Source organism: Epinephelus moara, chromosome 7 (assembly GCF_006386435.1).
Source record: "Epinephelus moara isolate mb chromosome 7, YSFRI_EMoa_1.0, whole genome shotgun sequence".
Lineage (NCBI taxonomy): Eukaryota > Metazoa > Chordata > Actinopteri > Perciformes > Serranidae > Epinephelus > Epinephelus moara.
The window spans coordinates 42347275-42357233 of NC_065512.1; the positions used below are offsets into that span (position 1 = coordinate 42347275).

Here is a 9959-nt window from a genome sequence, read left to right on the forward strand (position 1 = left end):
AAATGTGCAAAGTGAGAATGTACAAAAGGAGTCTATCTAACCTCTGTAAGCCAATCATCTTGTTGCTGTCAAACTTTAAAAACTGCTCCTTTCTCTGCTGCTCTCAGCCATCATTTCAGTGTCAAATTGATTCATAAGGCAACAATTCACCTTTTTTTCTGTGCCTTGTCGTGGACAGCAAAGCTGGTGTCAGACTCCAAGTATGATCCTCTCCAGGAGGATCTAAACATCATAATTCTGCTGGAGACCACATCCACCTCCTTGTTCCAGTTAGCACAGGGGTGCTCACTTAACTCTGCATGGTGGCTCCCCTTAAGACAAGCCAGATTTCCTTCAAAGATTAGCATCAGTCCAGCTCCAGGCCTCTGTTTCTTCCAGCTCCAGACGCTGGAAAATCAATCAACCCACTGTGATCCCACTGAGTTTTTGTTACTTCCTGTTTAAGAAACATCTGCGTCAGCCTTCCCCCCATGCCTGCTTTTGGCCAAAAAAGGGACAAGCAATCAGGTCTTTCTCAGGCTGCTTAGCTTGAGAGGAGAAACATGTCCTTTGTCACTCCTGCTCACCCAGCCTCATCTGCTTCTCCAGGCCTCTGTGCTGTAGATGACCTCATCAACACCATGCAGTCTCAGGCTAATTTTATCCAAGGTATCAACATGTGCTCTCAGCTCCTGGAAAATGCTAAATCATCTGCCTCATCAACAGTGAGCCTCAGTGACTCAGGCCTCCTTGTTCAACCAGCGTTTCACAACCATTCAAACTCAAACTACTCAACATTCTCTGGCTTCTGCTGTCCAAGCCCCTCCACTAGGTACACAGACATCCCTCACACAGCAAATTTATCCGCCAAGGTCGAGACATAACTCTGGTGAGCTTCATCCTACCATCTCCCAAGTGATACAAAAAGATAACTGGGGAAAACTTCCTCTCCAGCCTGCCACTGACCATTGCAGCTGACAAAAGCATCATTTCAACCAAATTCCAATCTGCTGTGATTTCAACAAAAATGTTTGCACATTCCCCAGCCGGCGCGGAGACTTAAAAAGATACTGGTGAATGAGGCCCAATGTTTTTTTTTTTAAGAGGATAGTCCTGTACAGTTCATGCCATTACTACCCAATAAAAATGCTGATGTCACAATGGGTTCTGATGTCCAAACCCTCCTCTTGGTGTTCTATTGTACACTATAAAATAAATGTATTTAATTACTTTAAAGCCTCTCTTTCACTGAAGTCTCTCCTGATTTAAATGGAGCCTGGTGGAAGTTCACACAGGAAGAACACAGGATGTCTCGCTTCTTGAGCTGACTGAGGGTGTTCACCAATCAGATTTTGCATGACCTCTGTGAGCCAATCGTTTCGTTGCTATACAACTTTCTTTCTCTGCTATGTTAGTGTCACTACCGCCTTAAAATAATGATGTCAGAGTGGGGTCTAATTAAATCAATCAATTTTATTTATAAAGCCTAATATCACAAATCACAGTTTGCCTCAGAGGGCTTTACAGCATACAACATCCCTCTGTCCTTAGGACCCTCACAGCGGATTTGGGAAAACTCCCCCCAAAAAAACCTTTAACAGGAAAATAAAGAGTAGAAACCTCAGGAAGAGCAACTGAGGAGGGATCCCAGACGTGCAATAGATGTTATACAGAACAGATCAACATAATAAATTTACAGTAATCCATATGACAAAATGATACATAAAGAGAGACAGGGCAGACAGTAATGACAGTAGCTTACAACAACATTAATTTAAGTAGTAATATCATAATAATAATAATTACGGCTATTGTGGTATAATATGTTGTAAGTATATGGTAATATATGATAGTGTATATATGTGACAATAATAATCATATGTGTATATTAACAGTAGAAGTATGACTAATAATAACAGCAGCAGTAGGAGGCATCAGGCAGGACCACGGCAGCAGCACAACCATAGGGTGACCATATTTTGATTTCCAAAAAAGAGGACACTCGGCCGGCCACGACATAGCCTACTTAAATGATACTCGCAGTTTACTCAAATATGCCTTATAATTTTAATATATTTAAAATCTATATGTATGGATAGAAAATTCGGTTATATTAGGCTACAAAATAATATCTCTCAAAGACNCACCTGAACATAACACACACAGACACACATTGGCTGTTTGTTTCTACCTCTCCCCTCTCTGGAAGTCTTGGACCTCCAGCCGCCCGCCTCCACCTTGATTAAACGCTGAAAATAAAAGAGGGAGACAAGTTTTCCTATTTTATCTTATTTTGTTTTATTTCTCCCTCTCCCCTCGCTAGAAGCGTCGGACCTCCCGCTCCCGTCTCAAACACGGAGGTCTCCCTCTCCACAGCTGAGTATCCAAGGGCGCACGCCCGGCCTGTTAAATAGCCTGTAACCACTGTGTGACACAAACTCAGTGCTTTGGTCATTAAATAATGTCGGGCTCGGTTCGGGTTCGGACAGAAATATGCTGCCCGTGCCGCACTCTAACATACACACACAAACACACGGAAAACCGGACATTATCATCAGTTTATAAACACCCCCCGGATGCCCCGGATGGGACATGAAAAGTGGACATGTCCGGGCAAAAGAGGACATTTGGTCAGCAACCACGTCACATGATCCAGGCACAGTTGCGATACGAGGTAACCGGCCAGACAGGGGAGCACAAAGGCTCCGGAGAAGAAGCCGAGTTAGCGAGATGCAGTAACAGGACATGAGTGTTAGCAAAGAAGAGAAGGTGCTCGGTGTATTATAGGGGGGTCCCCCGGCAGACTAAGCCTATGTCAGCCTAACTAGGAGCTGGTCCAAAACAAGCCTGAGCCAGCCCTAACTATAATTATTAAAGACTCCTCCTATGTTCTCCAGGAAGTTTCTTAGTGCTCTTAAGTTGAGGCATGATTTTATGACATTTCAACTTGCTTGGAAGTTATTCATGATCCAATATCCACAAGGTCATGAGAACAGTTTTAAACAAAGAAAATATGATACATCACCAGATGGGGGTTAAAACTAATGCTAACACACTAAAACATGGCAGGACTGATGGTGAATTCAGCTCACACTGTTAACTCTTCTATGAATTGATCCTGTTAATAAGATGCTGTCTTTATAGGAGGTCAGAAATGTTGTGATGAGTTTTATCTGTACTTTGTGCCTATTCACCACTTATAGGCCACATGTAAATAGAACGTAAATAAAAATACAATTTTGTACAGCTGTGACATGTGCATTATAGGGAAACTGCATTGTAGTGAAGTGTATCCTCAGATGACTTCCAGATGTCGTGGTTAGATATGTCCCTTCCCCTACAAGCATACATGGTCAGTGAAGCTACTTAAACATGAAATGGCCACTTGAAGTCACACAGTATTGTGAATACTTGTACCTTGCTGTTAATTTCCACGTGCCATATCCTTCTCAAAAGGATATACATCACTTTATCATCATCATTATCATCATCATCATCATCATCATCATCATCATCATCATCTTCGTCATTGTGACCTTGAAATCTAAACATTTGTAGTGTTACTGCGTCAGTGGTGAAATATCTTTATAGCTATGCTTCATTGCTGGAGTTCTTATGAATGATGAGTCAGCATGCATGCAACATTGGAAAGCACAGAGATGCTAAGCTGTCGGTCAGAAGAGGAAGTAGAGGGCTGATAGTGATTAGCCAGCTTTAAAAATATTGGTGGGTGTTAGCTGGCACATGTGCTTCAAGCCCAGTCAAATTGTGTTCCTCTCTGGTGTGTAGCAAGCAAGCTTGTCATCTCAAGAATGCTTATTGTATCAGTGGCATACTTTCTCCTGTTAGGTAAGTTGACTGCATTTTACTGTGACATTTTAGTGCAACTGTTTTCACTTTCATTTGGAGAGTGTGTGTGTGTGTGTGTGTGTGTGTGTGTGTGTGTGTGTGTGTGTGTACATGGCAAGAATACAGTGGAATCTATTATTATCTACAGCAGTTGTGATGTGTTTAATTTGGGAGGTAAAACTTTTTAATCTTAAATGAGCATAAATGATGCTTATGATTAAATGTATGAGAACTGTTCTATTTTCTTTGATTTTCAGGGTCTGATGCAACAGTGGTTCTTAATGTCAACACTACTGTCAGCAAATCAGTGGTACTTCCATGTATACTGATGACCCCCACTCCCATTGGCTTAAACAATTTACGTTTTTACTGGCAGGATGAAGGAAAATATGTACTGTACTCTTTTAATAAGGGAGAGGAGAAGCCTGCACATGTAAAGGAACTTTATCAAGCCAGGGTCACAGCCTTCCCACAGGACATGATAACAGGAAATATTTCAGTTAAACTTAGAAACATAACACTTGAAGATAACCAAAAGGTTTTCCAGGCTTTTGCACCAGTTTCTGATAGCAGAAGGAAACCCATTGTTACACCCATCTGCCAAATAACTTTACATGTTGCAGGTAAGGATGGAGATTTCACTTTCCTTTACAGGAATAGTATATATATTTACTGTTATATGTGAGTGGTATTAATCTTCACATTTAACTGTAAGCAAGAAAGTGAATGAGCCTATCCTCCAAAATGTCTGGTGTTAAAAAAGTACTGACTGAAATAATGTTTTTCTCTTACTCATAGTTCCTTACGAGAGTGCCAGGCTGACTGTAAATGAAGAAAAAATGACTGCAGTCTGCACTACACAAAGAGGATTCCCTAAGCCTTGGGTAGAGTGGAGACTTCATTACCTATCTGACAAAAGCCAACACTTAGTTGACCAGAGGGATGTAAACACTACAGTGGTGCAGGACCCTCGGGATCATCTCTACAGTCTCAGAAGCACTATACATATCCCTGGGGATCAATATCAATCTATGACTTGCCTCATCTACAACCCTACCCAAAATGAGACTTTGATCACCACCCACGATTTAAACAAAGGTAAGTTAATGGAAGAATAAATTGTTGTGCAGTATCCCTTAAAGATGCCATTGGTAATTTTTAGGAAAATAACTTTGTGTCATATTTGCTAAAACTGGTGCTATATTGTGAAAGAACTACATGAGACAGATAGTCTGTGAAAACAAATCATGCTCCTCCTCCCCTCCTATCAGGACGCAGTCAGCAAGAAGCAATCAGAGCTGATAAGTCTCTAACACAGTTATCAGTCGTTTCAATCACTCTGTGAACTGCAGTCAAACTGACAAACTAGGCAGCACTGATCAAATATGATCAGTGTTGGGCAAGTTACCCGCAAAATATATTACATATTAGTAGTTACCTTTATTTGAAAGTAATAAGTTACTTTACAATATTACTCTCTGTGCAGAGTGATAAGTTACTTATTTCAAATAAACACAAGAAATTTGCTCTAAATAAAGGATCAGCACTCAGTGAATAACCTCCTAAGCCCTATGATAAGCTATTATGGCAAGGCTTAAAGGGAAAGTTCCATTTTTTTACAACCTGGACCTTATTTCTGGCATTAAATACGGTTGTTTACTCACCCAGATAAGTTTGGTGTCATTTGGAGTCCTTCGGAAGATATTTAGATCCGCAAGAGCCGTGTACATCCATATAGAGGGAATGATCGGGGCACCGACAATCAGGCTCTAAATAACACATTATCTGCCGCGAAACTCGTTCATTTCACCAATATGTTTTTATGAATCGCTAGAGTTGCTTGTCATCATCATCCGGGTAATTAATACTGACCTACTAACCTCTGACCTGGATGATGTCATCCAGGTGCGCGCGCCGCCGCACACCCGCAGCACTTTACAACTGGAATTTGCTACTGTTAGTTTTTTGAAAAATGGCTGAATATTTGTCAGATTTTGAGGTTGTGGACGACGACTTTGAATATGATGGACATCCTTACCGTTTTGAGCCAGAGTATACGGATGAGGAGCTCTTTGAAAGGAGGATGCGGAGGCAGAGAGAGGAACAGCTGGCCAGAGAACAACAAACCGCTGCACGTCCGAGAATAGATGCTAACTGGTGGTGTTCTTGTGGACAGTGTTCCACTATGCCAACAGAGGAGGAATGCCTTTGTTGCTCCGAGTGGGATTTGAGGCCAGGAGATACACGTCTGGATGTCTCCAGAAATGACTGTCTCACAACTACAGAGGATTTCACTTCTATGATCAACCGGGCTGTTTTTTTCGTGCCCCGAAAGTAAACTGGAAGACCCAGCCAAAGCCTGCAGGACCGAACGGGCAACTTTTGATTAAGTAGCCTACACACGTGCATACATTGTTTATTTTCCTTGAATTTGTTTGCTTGATAAGTAAATAACTATGAGAATTTATATTTCTTTAGTTTCTTCTCATCGCTTGTGTAGAACGGCCCGCACACTGCACAAAAAGCAGAGGCACTTCTTATGCAAAATGTGAATTTATTATTACATAGTGCTCAGTGACAAAAAGTGAGAAACAGAAAGGTGAACGTTTCGGTGGTAAAGAGGATTGTCTTTACGAATTGCCTCTGATTTTTTTTTTGCAGAGGTTAGTAGGTCAGTATTAATGACCCGGATGATGATGACAAGCAACTCTAGCGATTCATAAAAACATAATGGTGAAATGAACGAGTTTCGCGGCAAATAATGTGTTATTTAGAGCCTCATTGTCAGTGCCCCGATCATTCCCACTATATGGATGTACGCAGCTCTTGCAGATCTAAATATCTTCCAAAGGACTCCAATTGACACCAAACTTATCTGGGTGAGTAAACAACCGTATTTAATGCCAGAAATAAGGTCCAGGTTGTAAAAAACGGAACTTCCCCTTTAACTATACAGACCAGTGAGCAGTGATAACTGCACGTCTTTGGTGTCATGCGTTACTTTGACCAAAAGTAAAAGTAAAAAGAACTAATGGTCATTTTAAATGGATGAGGGTCATGTTGTTTCACAGTAAGGAATCAAAGTACAGAAGCTCCAGTTTATTACAGTTCATTTCAAATCCAGTGCTGCACAGGTCTGACCCATTCATGCATTCACATACAGTGGTTACCACTTTGTATTAAAATCCCACTGTTTTTATTGATAATGGTGTTATGATATAGAGCAATTTAATGGCCTATACCGTTTAAAATAAATGAATAGCTTTGGACACACAGACAGGCAGTGGATCAAAGAGTAGTAATTATGTGATATGGATAAATATACGTGGGCCTATGAAACATAATAAACAAATCTTGGGTTTAGCACAACAAACAGAATGGCATGCCAGTCAGTTACTATGCCATCTCTTTGTCGGACTGTAGAGGAGGCCTGGCAAAGCGACAGACCCTTGCTGTCCCAGCAGCATGAATTTTCCTCTCAGCCAGCAGCTCCAGAAGATTGTAAGTTGTGAAATAATTGTCAAACAACAACTTGTGGTTGGCCTCTGTGATTCCTTGGTGCAGCAGGAAATCATAGGCCATGCCACTTTTCCCACACAGGAAGTATATTTTTGACCCCCAAGGGTGCGGCCTGCCTTTGATGTATTGCTTGACAGACAGAGATCCACGAAATGGCACCATTTGTTCGTCAACACAAAGGTTTTCTTCCAGGGGAAGCTCCAAGCATCTTCTGTGTATGGCATTGTAGAGAGGATGTACCTTGAAAAACACATCATTGTTCACTGCTGGCTTCTCCAGTACATGGAGACTCTTGGCATTTGCATCACTCCCATAGCAAGGTGGAGACCAGCTAGGGTTCTGATTTCTCCTGAACTAGTCATTTTGAAACCTAGTGTGCCACTTTGCATGGCATAAATGTTGGTGCTGTTGGTCATCGGATCAAAGACCTCATCTGGTATATACTGTTTGAAGTATTCATAGGGGCTCATGGGATGTCTGTCATAAATCGGAGGATTCTCAAAGGAAGTATCAATGATTGTTGTGAATGGCCTATGACGCCACTTAAGCAATTTGCATATAACACACATAATCATGAGCCAGTAATTTGCGTATAACACACCTATTTGTAAAGGTTGCAATGACATGACCACTGTGCTGAAGGGAATAAAGAAGGAAGTAGTATAAAGACTGAAAGTCCATCTAAGAACATAGGTTGGGGTGGTGGATGTGTCAGACAAACAAGGGGATGTCCTCCAGGAGAACGTGTGAAACCATGCGAGTCATTTTAAGTCATGATGTGACCATGTTTCCTCTCCTTAACTTAACCAATGTAACTTTACTTGCCTAAACTTAACCTCTGTAACTTTATGTTAAGTGAATAATTGACTTAATCATTTCCTGTGTTAAAACTTTGGCATATATAGGTACCATTTATGCAGCTGTGCATCATCACTTTTGTTTAATCAATGTCACTGGGTAATACATAAAAGTAACAAAAACTGGCTGAAATTGAGGAACTAAACACAATTTTACTTTATCTGGTGTTGAAAAAGTAGAAAATAGGCAATGAACCAGGGAGCAGAGATCAGCAAGGCAACAAGTCGTGATATTTGGATTGTGAGCAAAATAACAATTTTCAGACTGATGCAAAAAAGTAGTAATGTCTACAAAGTCCTTTCAGCACAAGCACACAGTTGCTCTCTGATCTACCTACAGCTTACTACTTCAGAATCTATGTGTATGTATTCCATACAGTACTGTTCTTTGGCAGGTAACTGAAGGAGCAGGTAGTTTACATTGTGACTGCGTGAAAATAATTTTATTGCCCCAAAGAGCAAAATGACAACAATCGGACCTGCAGACTTTCAAAACTGTCACATTTGTGATTTAATTTCAAAATAAACTTTTTGGGAAATTGTATTTGTTTCTCTCTGAGTGAAAAAGTCTGTGTCTTCAGCAGCAGAATCAGGAGTTTTAATTTGTAAAACCTAAACCTTAGTAATGAGTGGATCTTCAAGCGTTTATATATATATGTATTAATTTCTGATGGGTTATGTTAACTGCTTATATTCTGATCCTCACCTGGAGAAAAAAAAAAGGGTCGCGTAGCGTCAGGCTACAGCAACACTAAACCCCTGAGCTTGCCTGAGAAGGACTAAATGCGCAAACCCACTATTTTTAAATATCCCATGAAAAGAGACTCCCACTGCAGCCTGTTTAATTTTGTTCAGAAAATGTTTGTATGCAAACTCATTCTGTGGATGATAAACGAGGTGCAGACTTCCTTCTGTGTCACCGGTAATGAGGAAATACAGTGAGTGCTGGACGGAGTCAGTGACTGACAACAACAACCCCGCACACATTTAAGGGTACGGTTTGCAGTGGAAACGCTAGGGTCTAGGTCCCAAGTCTGAAGGGTACTTTTGGTTCCAAAGGTACCATACTGAAAGTGTTTGGTGGAAACGGGGCAATAATGCTCTCTTTTTTTTCTTTTCTTTTTTAGACCCTCCTGCCTGGCAGAATAATAATAATATAATATTATTAATAATATAGAGGCTTCAGACCCCCACAACCCCTAAGAGGATAAGCAGTTACAGATAATGAATGAATAATGAAAAGATTCATACTGAGGGTGCTTTCACACCTAACCTGTTTGGTTCAGTGAAAATAAACTCAGGTCCGTTTGCGTGGTTAGTACAGGTGTGAAAGCACCCTGAGTCACAAAAGCAGAGAACTAAAAAGTTTAACTTTTTGTCTAAAAGCTAAAGCAGCATGTCTATCTGCCTACAGGTGAAGCAGAGAAGAGCCTCCCTGACTGGGCCACAGCTCTGATAGTGACTGTTGCTGTAGTTCTCAGCTTATGCTGCAGTTGCGTAGCACATCACATGTGAGTTGTTTTCATTTATCGAAAATTTAAGGGCATTTAATTTTTCTGATATCCAACTGGTGAAAAACACAGGATTCATAGAATTTAAAATAATACTCAAATGTGTGGCTTTCCGCTCCTTTGATGTGTAGCTACGGAGGGACAAGCCTGGGTGAAGATAGTTCTGCAGCAGGTTTCACATTTCACTTTGTTATTTAACTTTAATACTGCATATCATTATACATTTAAGTAAGTATGCACTGTG

At 40.8% G+C, this 9959-nt stretch overlaps 1 protein-coding gene across 1 annotated transcript; it reads left to right on the forward strand.

Moving 5' to 3' along the window:
- The first annotated feature begins 3734 nt into the window (after positions 1 to 3734).
- On the forward strand, positions 3735 to 9845 carry LOC126392790 (CD276 antigen homolog). Its single transcript, XM_050048412.1, has 4 exons — positions 3735 to 3828; positions 4086 to 4451; positions 4627 to 4926; positions 9619 to 9845. Exons 1-4 carry the CDS (start codon positions 3792 to 3794, stop codon positions 9717 to 9719), a joined length of 804 nt encoding a protein of 267 aa, XP_049904369.1. The 5' UTR covers positions 3735 to 3791; the 3' UTR covers positions 9720 to 9845.
- The last annotated feature ends 114 nt before the right edge of the window (positions 9846 to 9959 follow it).

What these genes read in the sequence shown, in the direction of transcription:
- LOC126392790 (XM_050048412.1), top strand. Translation starts at nt 3,792, where the DNA reads ATGCTTATTGTATCAGTGGCATACTTTCTCCTGTTAG. An exon ending in GGCATACTTTCTCCTGTTAG is followed by an intron (nt 3,829 to 4,085) that starts GTAAGTTGACTG and finishes TTTGATTTTCAG; the next exon opens with GGTCTGATGCAACAGTGGTT. An exon ending in AATAACTTTACATGTTGCAG is followed by an intron (nt 4,452 to 4,626) that starts GTAAGGATGGAG and finishes TCTTACTCATAG; the next exon opens with TTCCTTACGAGAGTGCCAGG.